This window comes from Eumetopias jubatus, unplaced genomic scaffold (genome assembly GCF_037043125.1).
Source record: "Eumetopias jubatus isolate StellerSeaLion01/CBP00866 unplaced genomic scaffold, mEumJub1_p1.0 scaffold_1, whole genome shotgun sequence".
NCBI classification, from domain to species: Eukaryota; Metazoa; Chordata; class Mammalia; order Carnivora; family Otariidae; genus Eumetopias; species Eumetopias jubatus.
Genome location: NW_028274807.1, coordinates 92,230,237 through 92,249,955, shown reverse-complemented (window position 1 = coordinate 92,249,955; position 19,719 = coordinate 92,230,237). Strand labels below are relative to the sequence as shown.

The window sequence follows — 19,719 nt, the reverse complement described above, 5'->3', positions numbered from 1 at the left end:
TGTAGGATTAGAATAATTTGATTTTTCAGCTGACTTCATGATGGTGCACTTAAATTGCTGATGTTGTTATTCGTGACTGTTTGGGGTCCTGGGTCCTTTTTAAAAAATGGTGGTTCTTTTGCAGGAAGCCAGTTGAGGGCAATTCTCCATGAATGTACGTCACAATGATGATGACCGACCAAATCCCTCTGGAACTACCGCCATTGCTGAACGGAGAGGTAGCCATGATGCCCCACTTGGTGAATGGGGATGCAGCTCAGCAGGTTGGTGTGGTAAGAGGGACATTTAAGTTAAACTGTTTAAGTGGAAACCATTCACCCGGTCATTGTTCTAGTTTGAGATTCAAGGATTTGTGATTGTGAACATTCGTAGTCCTAGAGGTAAGTGTTGGTGCTGTAGGACTGCTATATGATTTTTAAAAATATCCGATTTTGGCTTCTGATAACAGCAGATCTTGCCTCATTCAGTTGGTATTAACTGCTGAAGCATCAGGAAAATGTCTGATTTTTAAATGAATCATTTCGAAAATATGTACAAGTCTTTGGAATAAAATGTCTGTTGATTCATGTCCTGTATTGTGCTTGACTAGTTGGCCTGGTTGTCCAGAGCAGGACACTCAGAGGGTGGGTCAGGGTTTGATCTCACACTGGGGGTGACTGAGCTCGGCGAGATGCACAGGTCCACGAGAACCCACCCTGGCTTCCAAACGGAGAGCCTGCTGCTTGGAAAGTGACGGTACTTATTCTCTGTAAAACTTCGCCGTCAGTATTACTGAATATCACAAAAATAGAAAAAATATTTCTGAACTCATTCACGTAGCACTTGGGAAGAAATTTAAATGGTAAGTGAAGCTTTAAAAAATTATTAGGTGAGCTGTTTTGATAACAGATTTTCATTGACTGCAAACACCGGGTTTGCTCAGTCTTCTACTAAATAAATATCCTTTTGTCTTTGTGCGGTTCTTTAGGAGCATAAAGGTAAAAGTCTTTGTCTTATGAAAAGTAGAATTGGGAACAATTGCGTGAAAAATATTTGCCCAAACTCTATCAATAATTCAAATACGTTAATCAGCCATTTATTTGATGTCCGTATGTGCTTGCTTTCCCTCCCCACAATCTGTCATAGTATGTGAACACCCTTTATCCATCACAGTCCATTCATACTTTGCCTCTATTGGATCTTACTTTGCTGCTTAATTTATTTATATTACTTTCTTGTGCTTTAGACCGTGAACCTTTCAAGAACAAGGAATATCTAATGGATGTTTAGTAAACGTTCATTGGTTGAATGAATTTCATCCCTTCTCACCACTGATATGGGCACCTCCCTTCCTGTCTCTTTAATCTCTCTCTCTCTCTCTCTCTCTCTCTCTGTGGTGGATCATTTCCACCAAACATCCTGTAGTATCTTTTACCTCAAACCCACAAACAAACAACTACCCAGCAAAACAAGATCCTCTCCCTTGACTCCACATCCCTGTGTAGTTACCACTTCCTGTCTCTGCTCTTATAGTAGATGTTCTCTAAGTAGAGTCTCTGCTTCCTTTGCTCCATTGCTCTTCAGGCCCAGAATCTTCACTTGCACCTTCTAGTCCTCCTCTCCCAAGCCTGTTGGCAAGGCCTGTTGGCTTCATCTCAGGGAAATGTGCTGAAACCATAATTTGCCACGTCTACTTCATTTCCATTACCACCCCTGGACTCCAAGCCAGCATCTCTCACCAGGGTAGGACAGTCCCTCTCATTGGTCTGCCTGCTTTTACTTTTGCCCCAGCAGAAAGTATTTGCCACACAGCAGTTGTTTGAGAGAATTTCCGAAAACACCCACATCAAAGGTGCCTGGGTGGCTCAGTCGGTTGAGTGTCTGACTCTTGGTTTCGGCTCAGGTCATGCGATTGAGCCCCGTGTGAGGCTCTGTGCTCAGCATGGAGTCTGCTTGAGGTTTTCTCTCCCTCTCCCTCTGCCCCTCCCCCTGCTTGCACATGTGCAAGCGTTCTCTCTCTCTCTCTCTCTCTCTCTCTCTCCCCTCAAATAAATACGTAAGTAAAATCTTGAAAAACACCCACATCATGTCAGTGCCCTGCCCAGAGTTGCCCTGTAACACCTGGAGTAACATCTGGTCAGCCCTCTGGGTGTAGCCCTTGCCCTCTTCATCATGTTCACGGGAAGATCTCCAAAGTGCCAGGGACTGTTTAAGGTGCAGTGTCTGGTCTCCGTTGTCACTGATTAAAAGAATAAAAAAACCCAGGGTATTCAAATGTGACTCAACTTGGAAGGCATCTTGGGCCTCCGCTCAGTCACCTGATTCCTGTTCCAGTGTGCACTTGGAGACCCGAGACCACCTGTCCATGTTACTGTGCACCATTTTTGTGTTTTGATGATTTCTTCCTCAGTGCTGTAATTCAGTTTCCACAGAACGCCCTTTTGTTGTTATGATCTCTAGCACACCAAGTCCTTAGTTACAGAATTTTCAAATTCTCTCTTTAGACATAAACTTTTTTGCACTTAGAAATGACCAAAGCCTGAAAAGACTGTGGACATCCTCAGGCCATGCGGCATTTCACTGCTCTGTATGTCTACCTCAGCTCTAAGTAGAAGCTGCTTAATAATTTTGATTAATAAAAATCACATTTTTATTTTATTTGTATTTTATTTATCTGTAAAGCCAGGAATGGCAAAATCTGCTAATTCATTTGTTTTATACATTGTCAAATATCAAGCTTTCTCAAACTGGGGCTATACTTACTCTAAAATTATCATTGGAAGGAAATGTTTTAATCTTTCTAATTAGCAGATATGACTGTGTTAACAACATTAATATATTTATAGGTTATGTGGGCCCAGCTATTGATTGGCAGTAACCCTGAATTTCTCTTAATGGGGTATACTTGTTATGTGGGCGGAGTGTGTTTGAAATCTCCCTCCTAGCAGGATCAACCCAAGATTTATCATGCCTTGAGGTTACCTCTATGTCACTGTGGCTCAGCCTAGGCAGTAGCCTCTGTGCCTGACATTTGTCTTCCTCTTCTGCCCCTAGAGTCTGCATCCGTGTCTCCCTCATTTCCTCAAGCCTCTGCTCTTTCCTTTGGGCTGTAACATTTAGTTTTGGCCTAGTTAACTATAGTAGAATCCTCAGGGCCTGTGTGTGGAACCTGGGTTAAGGCACAAGGTGAAGAGACCCAAGGAGCAAGCAAAACCAAAAACAATGGAAAAGTACCAGAGAGTGAGGGTGAGGAAAGGAGGCGGTCAACAAAAAGAACAAAGACCAGAGGTCAGGATCCAAAAGTCTGGGACTGCATGAGTTTTGAGTGCTTGCCTAAGACACCTGTTGGTATTTGCTGCTTGCTCTTAAGAGCCTGTGTGGTGTGATGCTCAGGAGATCTGTGTTAGGATCAGGACACAGAGGACCCACCAGAGAATATGATCTCTACTAATGTTTTCTGGTTATTATTATTATTACTATTATTTTTCTGAGCATAACCTCAAGATTTTATTGTCTTCATAATATAACAAAGTAAAAAGCTTAGAACTGGATCTCTTGGCCCTTTCTCTTCTATCTTCTCCCAATTCAAAAGGCTTGCATTTTTTTTTCTTCTTATTTTTAACTAATCTCTAAACCCAACATGGGGCTCGAACTTACAACCCCGAGATCAAGAGTAGCGTGCTCTACTGACTGAGCCAGGTAGCTGCCCTTGCTTGCATCTCTTAGTAGCCAACATTCTCTTAGATCTGCAGTTGGGCTCAACACATTCAAGCCTAGCACAGTCTTCTTTGTCGTTCTAGCCTTTTTGCAGAAAATCAGCTTCATCTGCCCAGGCTTCATCTGCCCACCATAGCCACTTTGGAGATAGAGGGTTGACCACCATGTGGTGGACACTGTCTGCACACCCTTGGGGTTGACATTTTAAGGGAGGGATGGGCAGCATTTGAGCCACCCCTCAAATGATACTGTTATAAGGAGCTGGCCACTGGCCACGGGGCTCTGCCTCTACCTTTGTGTTAGGAGTGTATATGGTGATGCTCACCTTGTGTGTGTTTACAGCATTCTTAATACTTTGCACCTGTGCGGAGGACATTCTAAACATTTCCGTATATGCAAAAGAACCACCGCAGTTAGGAGAAAGCTCCCCAGTTGCCACAGGCCGCCTCCTCCCGAGTTTTGTCCTGATGGCTTCTGGATTTAGTTAGGACAAGTTCTTGCCAAGGTAGTCTGCTCTGTTCTGGCTCTCTAAATAAGAGACACTGTTAGTTTTCATTATCCAGAGTCATGTTAAGGTTGAAATGTTGGTTTGTCATTTTATAGAGATAGCAGGAAAAGGATGATTCTTTACTTAAAAGGAAAAGCCATCCTCATTATGAATGAAGATGTTAAAAAATACATTATCAACTAAATGAACAAGAACAGTAGTTAACACACAGTGTGGACAGAAGCAGCTTAACAGCTTTGCTTTATTGAGATAGTATTTAAGGTATACAATGGAATTTGCTATTTTCACGGAATTGTGCAGCTAGGACCACAGTTTTAGAACCTTCTAATCATGATAAAAAGAAACCCTGGTGCAGTCACATCCCAGGCCTTCCTTCCCTGTATTCCGCAGCAACCACTAATCTACTTTTTCTCTCTGGAGGTAATTGGCCCATTCCGGACATTTCATATAAATGAAATCATGCAATATGCAGTCTTTTGCGCCTGGCTTCTTTCACCTAGCATAATGTTTTCAAGGTTTATCCATGTAATGGCATGTATCAGTACATCACTGGCAAGTGCTACTCCATCACATGGATATATTACATATTGTTGATTCATTCATCAGTTGATGGACATTTGGGTCCTTTTCACTCTTTGGTTATTATGAATAAGGCGGTTGTGAACATTTGTGTGCAAATTTTTGTGTGGATGTATATTTTCATTTCTCTTGGATATCTACCTAGGAGTGAAATGGAATAGCTTTATTTTGAACTATCGTTTTCTAAATAAAGTATCTCTGTTCCTCTCACTATAATTTCTTTTACCTCTGAATAGATCAGCCTGGCTAAATAAAGTTTGTTTCCCTAAATATGCCTGACAGCATACTATTCTTGTCAGGTCTCCTAACCTGAGTTTTTGTGTATGGATATATAAATTACGGCAATGCCCATCAGTAATCAGAATATTGATGCCTACATTTTCAGAACCTATGGTATATAAATTTAACTGTCTTTGGTTTTAGAGGTTTAGAAAACAGCTAGTTTGAAGCATGAAAGTGCAAGCATAAGCCCAATTTCCAGCTTTTTCTATTGGTTTAGTGTTTTATTTATTTTTTTAAAAGATTAGTTATTTGAGAGAGAGAGAGAGAGTGAGCGCACACAAGTCAGGGTGGGCAGAGGGAGAGAAACTCAGGCTCCTCATGAGCAGGGAGCCTGATGCAGGGCTCAATCCCACAACCCCAAGATCATGACCCGAGCTGAAGTCCCGAGTCGGACACTTAACTGACCGACTGAGCCACCCAGGCCCTCCTCCATTGGTTTGGTATTTTAATAATCTCTGAAGAAGAATTACGGCAGTCACCAGTGTTTAAATAAGGAAACCATTAGGTTAGGAACAGAAGTGTTAACACAGACAGTACTGATTTGCTAATTTAATATGTGATACTTACAGCCTACAGGAGGGTGGTATATGCCTCTTTATATCTTGTATTGTTGGTGACTCTTCTCATATACATGTTCATTGGGGGTCAGTGGGGGTGGGGGATAGATTTAGATGCCTCATTGTCCTGTTCTTAAAGGGCAACTAGCAAATGTTTCGTTTGTTGTATTTCTTAACGTCTTTTTTTTTTTCCTTTTAAGCTTGCAGGATATTAATTGCTAATGAGTGTTCTTACTGCCTCTTCTTCAGGAAGTAGATCTCCTTAAATGTAAACAGAAAACTTGTTTCTCCCAGTGGCTCAGGATAACATGTGAACAGGCTTGCCCTGAGAGACAGAAGGTTAAAGTACCTCATCCGTGTCCTCAGTTCTCTTGACTTTGTGCCTTTTGATCAGCATGCAGCATGTCATTTTATCAAGAGTGAGTTTCTTCCCTCCTTTTGTTTCTTCTTTGCGAAAGCCTTTGTTTCCCCTAGACGGAGTACACAGCCAGAGATTTCCTGGAGCATTCTTTTGAGTACACATTTCCAGACAGCACATTAAACATACTAAAACTTTCCATGTTCAGATGGTGCTCGTCATCGGCATGTCTTTTTACCTCAAATGTGCTTCTCCTCCAATTCCAGTGACCTTTTCTGTTCTGCTTGATGTCTTCTTAATAACTTTTCCTTGATGGCTCTCTCCTTGCATTCAGGAGTTCAAATCCTCTCACCATGCAGGCTTCCTCTTTAAATATCCTGATAGCCACCGTGTCAGGGAGACCCAGGAAGCGGTCTACAACCAGTATAGCGTAGACAAATGAAGAAACCGTTTTTGGGAAGTTTGCTCAGGAGGAAGAAAGATATTCAAATGAGAACAGTAAAAGTAGAGGCTGTAGCTCTTATTGCTGAACAACATTATATAACAGCTCCTTTTTTTTTTTCTTTAAAGATTTTATTTATTCATTTGAGAGACAGAGATAGAGAGCATGAGCAGGGGGAGAGGCAGAAGGAGAGGGAGAAAGCAGGCTCCCCGCTGAGCCAGGAGCCTGACGTGGGGCTCGATCCCAGGACCCTGGGATCATGACCTGAGCCGAAGGCAGACGCTTAACTGACTGAGCCACCCAGGCGCCCCTATATAACAGCTCCTTTTATGACAGAGTCCTATTTAGAGGCTGGTGCTTGGGCTGAAAATGGAAAAAGTTAAGTTTGGTCAAGTGTTGGTTTGGGAAACTCAGCATGGGGAAGCTTGGTCTTTGGGCAGACTCTTCAGCATCAAGATGTCTGCGGAGTGTACAGCTTGTGCAAATGTTGAAAGACAACGGTCACCACAGACTGCTGTCCACGTTCTGTCTACCACTCACACTTACGAAGGCCTCGGGTGTCTGGATATCGTCGTAGTCTTTTCTTCGAGATTTGGGATAGAAAGGAGGAGCGAGAGGGCAGGATTCACGACCGAACTTAAGGAGGGACTGAGTAATCGATTTGTCCATTTTAATAAGTATCTGTCACATGTCTCCTGTGCTCACACTATACCAGGTGCAGGTAGGTGCTCGCAACACAAAGGTGAACTAGACCCTGCTCTGGCCCTGAAGGAATGAGCAGCCGAGTGGGGGAGCAAAGCATGGTTCACCAAAATTAAAAGGCTGTATTTACACATATGTAGAGCCACAGGAGAAGTGTTTGGATTGCAGAAGATGCCTGTGCCCTGGGAGCATGGAGGAGGGGTGGATCAGGGAGTGGGCGAGGCGGGCAGGAAAACAGGGCTAGAAGTGTCTGTGTGGAGGCTGAGCCTGCACAGACAGCTTGCTCAAAGTGAAGTCTAGGACTATTACTCCCCTTTGCATATCATGTCATCGGTTTCTGTCTCATGTAGTGAGACTGCTCTGAAGGGCTGGTACATTCCATGGAGAGCTCATGTTAGTGGTATCCCAAACCGTATCTGCACGTTCTACCATCTCTTCTCTGGAACTTTGGCTAGTCCATGTTCTTGTTAGTGAAACTTTTTGGTCCTCTGATGCATCCAGTGTGGCTGTCCACCCCTTGATGTCTGTCCCTCAGAATTAGTGATCTCATAGCGATGCTGACATAGCAAGCACCCCCCCTCCCAGGGGGGCCCCCCCCCAGCTACTTTCCAGCAACACAGGCAGCCACCCCTGCTTCTGAGGGCCCACTTTTCACTGTAAATAAAAAGGTGTGAGTTTATCCAGGTCTGTGGTCTGATTTTTACAATCCTCTCTGCCTTAGGTCTGCCAATTCCACTCACTACAAAGGCTTCTGAAAAGTCATAGCCTCTGCATAATCTCTGTCTCATAAAGGAAAATGTTGATGCCATGTTATCAGAGGGTGTTGTTATATGTCGCACCCACAATAATTACACCATATGACATGTAATTATGACAGCTCTGAGCTGTCTGGGTTGAGAGACACTTCAGAATTTAATTAGCCAAAGGCAGTAATAATAAGAGACAAACTGTAGTCCGTATCCTTCAAATGGTAGAAATTGAGCTGCCTTCAAAAAGGAGAGGATTAAGGAAAAACACTGGCGTGGCAGAGTTGCGCTGCAAAATAACGGCAATTTTAAACTCTGCAGTGGTTTTAACATGATTGTTTTCAACTTACTGCAACGTTTGACTGTGTGGTTGCGCTGTGAACTCAAGAGCAGGGACTGTGTCTGTTTTTCACACGATGCCTGGCATCTGAGGTAGCGTCTGGTCAGTCCTTCATTCAGAATGGGTGAAGGATGAATGGAATGAACAAATTTAATTCATCTGAACCGGGGCTCGAAAACTGACCATTTGTCACATTTGTCAGACAGGGCTTCTCCTCTTCCCTGCCGCTTTATAATTGATATCATTATTAAAATAATTAGGTGCCAGTCCTTAAAAATTGGAAGATTTACCTAAAATTCTGGATCTTTCCGTTTATCTGAGAAACCCAGAAGATCTGATAACACTGCTGGTCTTCCCACTTGGCAGCAGTGGGTTGGCAAAAAAGAGGCAGCAGCCCGCCCCGGCTGGGGACTGTCCTCTTCAGTGCTCACTCTGTCCCCTTCACTCTGTTTCTGCACTTGCCTGCCTTCTATGGCTGCCCGGGGTTGGAACCTGGAAATTACCATTTTTACCTTTGAACCTGCATTTTGTGCTCACGCGTCTTGTGTTTCCAACAGGGCAAAAAATGTTTGGGGGAAAAAAAAGTTTGATTTTTCAGGCACGCTCGTTTGTGTATCATACTTAGGAAGTGATTTTAATTTTAAGCCACCTAGTTTTTTTCCTCATGACTTGTGAAATGAACTGGTGTGGGCTCCGGTTCATCTGGCTTACTGGGAGGGTTTCAATTTACGTCTTCCAAGTTAGGACCCACGTATTGGTGGTTTTTTTTTTTTTTTTTTTTTTTGGCCTTTGCTTTTCAGTGAACAGAATTTGAGCCCCCGGTCAGTGCCACACTGAGCACTCAACTAAAGCATGGTGGGGGGGTTGCAGAAAGAACAAGAAGGTGCCTTGATTTTACTGTTTACAGACTAGTTAGGGACATTAAACACAGATGCAAGCTATCAGCATTCCAAGGGCAGAGATGCAAGTATCTGTGTTTATAATCTTGTTTTAGAGTCTCCAAGAATTGAGACTTCCTTAAATGCTTATTGAAATAGAATTTTTTAAAAGCAGACTTTTCCTGGTATTACCTTGATGAGGCATTTAATACCACTTCTGTATTAACTTTCTCTTTGGATAAGATTAAATATGATGGCTTTCCAGCTTCTACTGTCTATTTTCTTTTGATAATGTGTATTTGTCATGTTAAATGTGATGTGACAGCCATGGCTGTGTCTCATAGCGCAGTAAAAATAATACATAGACACACAGGAAAAAAAGATGGGATAGTTCTCCATCTACATGTGTTAAGACATATGTTTGAATAACCATTTTCATGTTGGCCGACTTCTCTCACTCTTTCTTTGTTCAAATGATTGATTTTAAAAAATAGGATCATATAGAAATGATATATGTTACACTCCAAACAAGACAATAGTGAGCAAGCGGCATAAAATTAGTAACATGAATCTTTAAGTTCCAAAGACCTGTGCGAAAAATAAACAGCCTGCCAAGGAGCCAGCTGCTGAAGCCACACAGTATTGTATGGAGATAATTCTGGGTTTCTTCAGACTACATTTATTTCCCTGTTTAAATTGGGATTAGCCAGAACTAGGTGCCTCTTAGTAATTTTCCAGCCAGCTCTACCTTTAGAATAAATTGAAGCTGAGCTGTAGTGGGCCTCCAGAAAAAACCAGAATTCTCGTGCCCCTTTAGTGTTCATTCCGACATCGGTGTTGCTTCTCAACCCTGGGCCTTTTTCCTTAATCGGAGACCATCAGATCAGATCATTGCTGAGAGGGACTGTGTTTTATGGGCAGCTGGTGTGTTTAGCGTGATCATTAATTAGAATAATTTGACCCTGCCTCTCCTAGATCCACTCTTTATTGCCCATTCCTTACTCCTTGCAGTTGAGTAGGTGTGCATTTGGATAAAATGGACAGCCTGCATTTAGGAAATTACTTCCTTAAGGGTTTCTGCTTTGCAAATAACTGGGCTGTTAAACCGAGACAGCACGGAGCTAGAGCAGACTGGTCTAGCTTTGGGGGCAGGTAGTCTAGAAATACAATCAGTAAAGCTGTTATCAGGGTTCCATTCCTATTATTTTCAAGAAATGGAAATTAAATCATGTGAGCCAAACCTTAGATTTGGAGAGAAATGGACTTGTGCTTGTTACCTGGTTATGTTACATGACAATTTTTAAGAGGCGTTGTTAAAATGTTCTTGTGTTTTCTAAGTAGTTAGAAAAATGTAGCACTGACTGAAACGTATTACTACTTCAATTTTTAGTATATGTGCTGCTGAAGTGAGCACTGTATTACTACTTCAGATAGAAGTTTCTTTGGTCTTTGTATTGGATTGTCCCAGTTCATGGGAGAAAGAAACCTTGACACACTGAAGCGTGTGCTTCGGTTAGTGATGTGGTTTGGTAGCTGAATTGGCCAGAGTTGTGCAGCTCAGAAAATGTCTTTTCTGATTTCGCTATTTTAATTTTTGTTTTATATTGTCAGAATGGGTCTCTTTGAGACCCATCTTCTCATTACCTTGCAAAAGTCCATATAAAAAGCATCCTTAAAAAATGTCTGTTTATTTATAATTTATTTGGTGACTTTAGTCATTTAGACTTTAGACCAAAAATAAAAGCAATATAAAACACGAATATAATATGAATTATGAAGGAATGGCATCCATATTTTTCTTTTAGGGGTTGTGATGGGAAATCAGACCTTAGGCTTATATATGCCTTGTCTGTGAATAGTACCTGTCTTAAAGACCCAGGGAGTCTCCATGGAGGGTAGAGTTGGGTGATGGAGGACATTATCCTTTAATAGATGGTTGTTCACATTGAGTTTAGGTCTCAAGAGTTTCCATTTTTCTCGTTTTTAAAGTGGTTTTCTCAGGGTCAGGCACTGAAGAGTTTTCCCATTTTTTTATCGACTGCCCCTGCACATCATGTTTCTTCAAGGGGCCTTGGAACTGTAAAGAGCCTCCCGTAAGGAGACTTGAAGATGGACACCACACCAGGTGTGTGATGTTTCTTGGGAAAGGAGGCAGTGGCTCATTTTCTGTTACAACACCAAGGATAGAAGATTCCGTAAGGTTGCCTCTTCCAGAGATTTCAGGGCCTTAACAATGTATAAGATTCATTAGAGGTCAGATGTTTGACATTGAAAGAATTCTAAGTGTCTGAGTTTTTGGCATTTACCTCAGACCTAAATGTTACTCTGTAAGCTTGCTGATCACCAGCGGGCTTTTCGTCTCCACTTTTAGTTGAGTGGTTATTTGTGGGCAGTAAGTTGAGTTGTTGGAAAGAATGGCTTTTATATGATATTTTGATTTCTTTGTTCCCTCTGTGGTGGAGGGAGTGCATTAATAACTGAGGGCTTACGATGTGCTCGGAATGGTGCTAAGCACTTATATACATTATTTCATCCAGTAATCATACAGCCCATAAGGTTGTGATCGTTTTTACACACAGAACCGGAGGCAAGAAAGGTTAAGTACTTCCAGCTTGCAAATTGCAGGACTGGGATTTGAGTCCATTTAGAACCTCCCTTCCCGGAAGGGTAGAGTTGCTTGGGTTGGGCATATCTCATTGTCTCGTTCATGTAAACAGTCGGGAGAGATTTGGGGGATTTGGGGACCGGGTTTTGCCTGATGGTAAATTATAAAAGTTCATGGCGAAGACTCTTCCTGTTCTATGATCTTCACATTAGCTCTGGAAGGTGGCAGTGATTCTGGATCTGGAGCTTCTGAAAATTGCCAACCAGGTGGTGGTGGTGGTGGTGGTGGTGTCTGAGGCCTGGAGGCATGGGTTGAGTTTGGAGGAGGAGTTGGGAGTGAAGTCATCTGAGGCCCAGGTCACTGGAACTCCTCCCTTTCTTTCCTTAGGGGAATAGTTCTTTCCCTGAGATTAGCATCGGGGGAGTGGTTCCCTCTGGGGTCAGCAGCTTTGGTTGGAGACCTGGTGAGCAGGAGTTCCTTGCCCCCGCCCCCTCACCCGGGGAGCTAGGAGTTGACCTTTTGGTCTGCCTTCTTTTCCTGCCAAACCCCGCCTTTCATTTTCATTCAAAAATTACATCACCCCAGAGGCACAGTTTTTGTGTCTGAAGAAATCTAAAAACTTATTGTAAGACTTGAACCTATTAGCTTGTTTTTCATCCTGAATTTATAATTTGTCTCTTAAGTAATGCCAAAATTACAAGAAAAAAACTACCCTCAGTTTGTCCTTTAAAGAGAAAAGAAAATGGCCACGTGGCTATGTGAGCGGTTCTTAAATCTCTCACCTCTGCTGCTGCTTGTTCTGAGGGGGAATACAGAATTAAGTGTCCTGCAGTATTTGTACCATAAGCCACGATACCACACGCGTTCACTAGCCAGTTCCTCGTTTTCTTTGTTTGAGATTGATGAAGGGCTGCTTGGACTTTGTCTCTCCTCAAGATGTTAGTTGCATGTTTCAAAATCATGTGTTCTGTTAAAAATCACTTACGCATAGCCTTGGAAAGAGAACTGGAGGCCGGGAGTTGCTTCAGGGGCGCAGAATATTGTTGTGGAGGCCTTGGGAAATAAATCTTAAGAGTCAGTTCATTTACCACCAAGACATACTTAGTCAGTGTATATAAACAAAAGAAGTCACAGTGTGCCTGGACATTATTTGTCCCAGATGGAGTTTAAACTTGGCTCCTTATCCTGCACTGATGTCATGGCGCATAAACGGGCCCCGAATCAGAGCTGCGCACAGAATCCTCTGTGTACTTGTGTGTGCTGAGGGTGGGTGAGGAGAGGGGCGGCGCTGGCCGGAAAATCTTTGTCACATTTTTCCTTCGTTGTCTGCAGAGACTAGTGTGTCAGTCCTGAATTTGGACTTGGTGCAGAGTGAGGGAAGAATTGGAGTAATCCATTCATTTGTACAAATCAGTATGTGTGTGCACCCAGGGATATCATCATTCCAAGACCCGAGAGTCCAAATGCGCGCGAGCTTTCCAGCAGTTGCTTGCGAAGCTCTGGTACTAAGATCTAGAAAGGAAAATCTTAAAGCATTGCCTTTTTGAAGAGTGTTTTCAGTCTGTTTGTCTTGAAACCTCAAATCTGGACAGTTTCTTTTAAACTTTTTAATGGTCTTAAGTATCCAGCTGTATAATTCTGTTTTCCTGGAATGTATGGTGGATAACCTCTCAAGCTCCTTGCTTAAGTGTTTAAAAAGGCAAATGTCTGATGCTCCTTAGAGAAATCTGGCCAAGTTTAATTCTTCCTGTGTGCTTTGAGAAGGCAGCTTGTGGGCCAGAAAAGGGTCTTCTGGAGTTCTGAGCAGTTAGTAGGAAATTTCCACATATTGTGGTGTTACTTTATTACGTTTTATTGCTGACTTTCATTATGATAATTTTTTTTTTTTTTAAGATTTTAGTTTATTTATTCATGAGAGACAGAGGAGGAGAGAGAGAGAGAGAAGCAGAGGGAGAAGCAGGCTCCCAAGGAGCAGGGAGCCCGATGCGGGACTCGATCCCAGGACCCTGGGATCATGACCTGAGCCGAAGGCAGACGCTTAACCATCTGAGCCACCCAGGCGCCCATGATAATCTTAATTAGACGTGTTTCCAAGTAATTCAAACCATTTTGTGTAGATGTAAAGGGCTTAGATTTCAGAACTTCTGTGAATGGATTCCAAAGTCGCTATTGTTGCCTGAATCCGCGGAAGCTGAACAGACACTGGAATGCAAATGGGGTGGGAGATGAACCTTTAAGGAAAGCCATAATGTTTCTCAAACAGAAAATTTGATCAGAGGGGAGAATTGGCTTTGTGGTTTTGTTGTTGTTGTTTTGAGAAGATAAAACACAGATTTGGTAAAAACAACTACTTTTTTTTTTTTTAATACTCTGTCTTTAGAGGCCCCATTTTTTTTCTTAGAGATTGGTCACTGGTAGAAATTTGAAGAAAAAGAATTAATATTTATTGAGCACGTATTATGTGTAAGGCCTTGTACCAGGGCTGCATTAGGATTGCTCTTTTCCTTAAGTGCACATATGAGGTACTACCACTTTTTTTTTTTTTTTTTTTAGATGGGCAGCTATGGGGATGAGAAAGTTAAGTGCCCTGTGGAGCAGAGCCAGACTCACCTGCCACCTGTCTTGTTTGCTCTTCTCACTGTACAGCTTGGTTATCTTGGTTGATTTTTTTTAAACTCTAAAAGTCAAAAATGAATTGAAATTAAAATAGGATTAGCAGAGAGTGACTTAACTACTCAATATTTACAGTCTCGCATGTTATTTAGAAGACAGCTCTGGCCTGAGCTTCATTTCATTTTATCTCAACATACAGCATGGCAGGAAAAGATACTTAAACATGTAGAAGGAATATGTGCTATTAAGTATTCATTTTTTAAAAATCTTCAAAATGCTTAAGATTTTTTTTTTTTTTTTAATTTAAAGATGGCATTGTAGGGCGCCTGGGTGGCTCAGTTGGTTGGGCGACTGCCTTCGGCCCAGGTCATGATCCTGGAGTCCCGGGATCGAGTCCCACATCGGGCTCCCTGCTCAGCGGGGAGTCTGCTTCTCCCTCTGACCCTCTTCCCTCTCGTGCTCTCTATCTCTCATTCTCTCTCTCTCAAATGAATAAATAAAAAAATCTTAAAAAAAAAAGATGGCATTGTAGGTGGTATGGTTTTGTCTAAAAATCTGAGTCCTTATTCTTCAAACCTTTCTGTGTATGTACAGTATAATAAAAGGCAAACTTTAACTTCAGGATTTAAAAAATGAATTCGCTAGTTTGAAATGGAGTTATTTAGGAATCAGAACGTAGATGTTTGGGGGATATGATTAACTTTGTACCCTTGCAAATGAGTACTGGTTCTCCTTTGACTCCAAATATCGTACCAGTCCCACTAGGCCTTCTTTGCTTGTGGTGCACAAACTGATCAAAAACGTGCGAGGTGGGCAACCTAATCCACTGTGACCGCTTGGGGAGTTGACTGGAAACAAGGAACGGAATGCTAGGTTGGCTCTTGGGCTTAGCTTTTTAGAGTAAAGGCCAAGAACCCAAAGAGAAGAAATAAAGGCCAGAAAAAGTTCAGGAGGAGGAGGAGGCACAAGACGGGCAGACTCTGGAGGCCTCTTGATGGTAGCAGGGTAGAAATGGAAGCGGCAGAATCACAGGCGGCACAACTAGAGTGACTTGACGTAGTTCTGGCTCGCGGAACCACAGACATTACCACACCTCCAGGATCTCAGAACCTTCGGTGTTGGTAAGGAGCTGAGCAGAGCTTGTCTGCTGCAGACCCTGTGACCTGGCTTACCATACTGTCATTTTTAAAAACTTAAACTCTGAACAGCATAATCTTTGAATTATGTCACAGCTGGAGTTTTCATTAACCTCTCTACTGCTGTCTGTGTGCCCAGTGTCTCCCACCTCAGTTTGAGTTACTCACTGCTGTCAGAGTCCTCTAGTAATGTTGCTTTCTCCCCTGGGAAATACTACCGCTCACAGGATAAAGTCCAGACTTCTAAGTGGGGCCAACAGAGGCTTTTCCTAGGTGGCCCTGCTCCGCAGTCTCACCTTGGCCCCTCTGGACCAGGCATATGCCATTAGGGTCAGGTCAGATTCTTTTTGTTTTTTTAAGCTTTTATTTATTTTTGTGTGTGTGTGAGAGACAGAGAGAGAGAGTGAGAGAGAGCACGCATGAGCATGAGATGGGGTGAGAGAGAGGGAGAAGCAGGCTCCCCGCTGAGCTGGGAGCCCGATGTGGGATTCGATCCCAGGACCCCGGGATCATGACCTGAGCTGAAGGCAGACGCTTAACCGACTGAGCCACCCAGGTGCCACCACATAGGAATTCTAAACTCATCCTACAGTCCAGGCCTCTGTGCATTTACTCATGCGATTGTTCTTTGGCTTATCCGCTTGCAGTCTCTTGCTCCTGCCGTAAATGTCATTCCCAATGGTAACTTTCCCTGATTTCTCACCGCTTTCTTCAGTTTCCGTAGCTTTTAGTAGCAAATAGTCATATTTTATTACAGTTCATTGTATTTTCTACCCTTGTACCAACCCACAAATAAGTAGGATGTCCTCTTTCTCATCTTAATATCACTAGTGCTTTATAAAGTGCTGGGTACACAGTAACTACTCAGCAAATGTTTTTGAACAGTCAAGGCTTCAGTAATTGCGTTAGGCATTGATTTAAATAAATTTCATGCATGGAAAGTCAAGGGCTGAATAAGTGAAAATATACTGTATAATGGTGGGCAGGGGGGAGTCCTCACTGTTCTGTAAAATCCTTCCCAAACCCTAGCATATGACCTATTTGTATTCACTTCTGATTTGATGTTGGTGGGTATAAGCTATCAGACAATAGGAGTGTTAATTTTCAACAATTGAAAAAGTATAGTGATATAGGAACGTCAGCTGTGCAATATTGAATGACAAAATAGTGGGAACTGATTTCCTGTCAGTTATAAGCATGAGAACATTCTTCATGGATACATTATTTCTTGATTATGTCTTAGGGAGAACAGTGTTAAATGAATGACATGGCCAACATTGAAATAGGTTTAAAAAATACTAGGATATTGGGAATATAGGCAGTTAAATGCTTCTTCACTGACCTGGCCTTGAGAGTCTGGTAGTAGAGTTGTTTGTTTAGGTTCAATGCATAGCTTACCAGAGGTGCGTGACATGAAGTACCACATCAACGCGGGTCATGTTACTCTTTCTCAGCCAATCAAAACTAGACATGAGGTAGCTGGATCTGAATGGTAGGAGACATTTTAGATTCAATGTGCAAAAAGTACATTCAGGGTAGGGCTGGCTAGGTGAAAAGCAGCCTGAACTGCTCATTCCCCATCAGTGTGGCCAGAGCCCAGCCTATGGACATGGGATGCGTTGATGGAATTGAGGGGTAGAAGGGGGTGGTATCTCACCTGATGGACATTTTTGACAAGGATTAACCCTGAAGTGGTATTGACAAGAACCAAATTTTGTTCTCAGCATAATTTTCAACTAAAGGGAGAAGAGTTACAGTTTTGGCACTGAGAGCTGTGTGAAAAATGTATTTAATAAAATTATTTAAGTAAACGTCACGGTGCTTCAAATGCACAAGGGTATTTGGTAGCTGTTACTTTTAGCCAGGGAAAAACTATACTTAAGCTTACATAGAATTTTGGTCTTTTATGTTCTTGGTTTTTATCTTGAAAGTCCTGTAGTTGGAACCTTAGACTCTGGCATTTGTGGCTCTCTTAAAAGAGGCTTTTAACCTAGTTTTGGCCATCTATATTACATTTTGCATTTTTTCCACTTAAGGCTATATTTTTATTCTTAGCAAACAGCAGCTCTTTTTGTAATAGAATCTCTTTATTCAAGGCAGTATACAATTAGAGTAGAAATGTATGACTTCTTACAAGCTGCCATTGTTTTCTCTTTATAGCCCTTAACCACTCTCTATAAATGTTTTCTTTTTGTTTAAACTCTACCCCCGCACTACGCTTCTTCATCCCGTATTAAGTTCTGTTTGTCAGCCTGAGGTGGGCAGAACTTTGTATTATCTAAGGCTCTATTCCCAGTGCCTAGAGGAATGCCTGACCCATTCTGGTCAGTCATTGATATTTGCTGAATTAATAGAGATATCATAGTAATTCTGAGGACGCTTGTTTCATGAAATGGGCTTTTTGAACTCTTTAGAATGTATAGATTTTCAGGCACTGGTGTGATTTCAGTGCATAAAAATGCCTCCTTGGCTTGTCTGATTTCTCTTCCCTTGGTTACCTTTTAATCCATTCCTGTCTTTTTTGTTAATCATGTGTGACTGTGGGAAGCATAGACTCTATAGATGCCATTGTCCCAGGAGTCCTGTTTTATTTTTCTTGTGCTTACTCCTGGGCCACGCAAAGTGGCATCTAGTGATTGTGACAGTCCATGATTAGCTCCTTGGTGGTCTTAGGATTCGAGGGGAATTCAAGGACTTGACAAGGACTTTATGAGAATAAACATTGCTCGGTATAAAAGCCACTGTTGGTTGTTAGTTAAGGGTTCCCTTACTACCCGACTGTCATATTGGGAGCTATGGACTCTGGCTCAGGGAGTGGGCTTGGATTTCCTAGAACAGATCTTGTCCTCACAGCATGTCTTGGAGACATGCCCTTGACCCAGTGAAGTGAGTTCTCTCTTTATAGCTGTTTATTAAAGTTATCTTCATAAAGAATTGACTTTGTGAAGCCCATGCCTATCAGAGGGGGGAATCTGTGTAATAGAAGAAAAGAGCCTGCGTTTTGGTCAGATGGGGCTGGATTCCAGTGCTCACTCAGTCATTTTGTAGTGTTGTGACTTCAGACAAGTCACTTACCCTCTTTAAGCCTCGGTTCCCCATCTATATAATCTGGTTAATAATACCTACCTGGCAGACCATGGGGGTATTTAATAATAGCTGTGTATATAATCATTGTAGAAAAAAAGCTGTTAAAAGGAGTTGATAAAGTAGCCTGCATCATTCTGAGTTTAAGAGATATGTATTGGTCTGTTGAGGGCGACAACTTTTGAACCTTCCATTCTCTGAAGACATCAGAATACTAAAAATTTTGGAAGCATTGGAGTATTCTTGCTCCTTGCTTCAAACTGAACAGGTCTTGTGGGGGGCCTGGCTGGCTCAGTTGGTGGAGGGTGCGACTCTTGATCTCAGGGTTGTGAGTTTGAGCCTCACGTTGGGTGTTAAAATCTTTAAAAGAGAAAAAAAATAAACTGAAAAAGTCCTAAAGCCCAGGAAGAAACAAAACAAGACTATTTTGTCCTACCAGTGTTGAAGAGAGCAACAGCTTCAATACCATGTGTGTCCCTGTGCCTTGACCCGATGTGTAAGTACTTCTAGAGGCTTCCTGGTCTTGTGTGTGTTTTTCCTGCCAGCTTTGGAGTCAGGCTTCAGGTAGGACAGGTGAGCAGATGAGACAATTAATACTTCCCGTCATCTTCTAGTACCTTTCTATTTTCCCTGCCACATTTTAATCTTGGGACATTTTCTTTGTGTATATTATTACCACAAAGATAATTATTGGTTATATACAGCTCATCTTCTCCCTTTTCCTGATTTGGAGCAAAGGGAGGGGACTCAGAAAACATATGATGCCCACTTTTCAGTTTTCTGGAGACCAGCTCCGGTCTCTAGCCCAGGCACCAGGGTCTCAAAGGTGTGTATTGATGGATGGTTTGGGCCTTCAAGGGCCTGACTGGAGCTTGCCAGGATTTCTCTGGAGTTTGGGAATCTGGAGTGAGTGAGTGAGTGAGTGAGTGAGTGTGTGTGTGTGTGTGTGTGTCTCCAGAAAAAAAGTGCTATTATTCCTCTCATGTAATCAGAAGTCGCTTTTTTAAAGTTATTAGATATTCTTGGGGCACCTGGGTGGCTCAGTCGTTAAGCATCTGCCTTCGGCTCAGGTCATGATCCCAGGGTCCTGAGATTAAGCCCCCAGTCAGGCTCCCTGCTCAGCGGGGAGCCTGCTTCTCCCTCTTTGTCTCCCTCTGTTCCCCTCCCCCTACCCCAGTGTCACTCTCTCGCTC

The 19,719-nt window shown here is 42.5% G+C and overlaps 1 protein-coding gene across 8 annotated transcripts in view; it reads left to right on the top strand.

The window, feature by feature from the left end:
* FNDC3B (fibronectin type III domain containing 3B) overlaps positions 1-19,719 on the top strand; it is a 342,865-nt gene that overhangs the window by 73,383 nt on the left and 249,763 nt on the right. For all 8 annotated transcript variants that reach the window (XM_088025487.1, XM_088025441.1, XM_028100958.2 and 5 more), the window contains one exon: positions 125-263. In XM_088025487.1, the coding sequence (XP_087881613.1) occupies positions 153-263 (111 nt within the window). In that variant the 5' untranslated portion in view covers positions 125-152. The remainder of the gene's footprint in view (positions 1-124; positions 264-19,719) is intronic.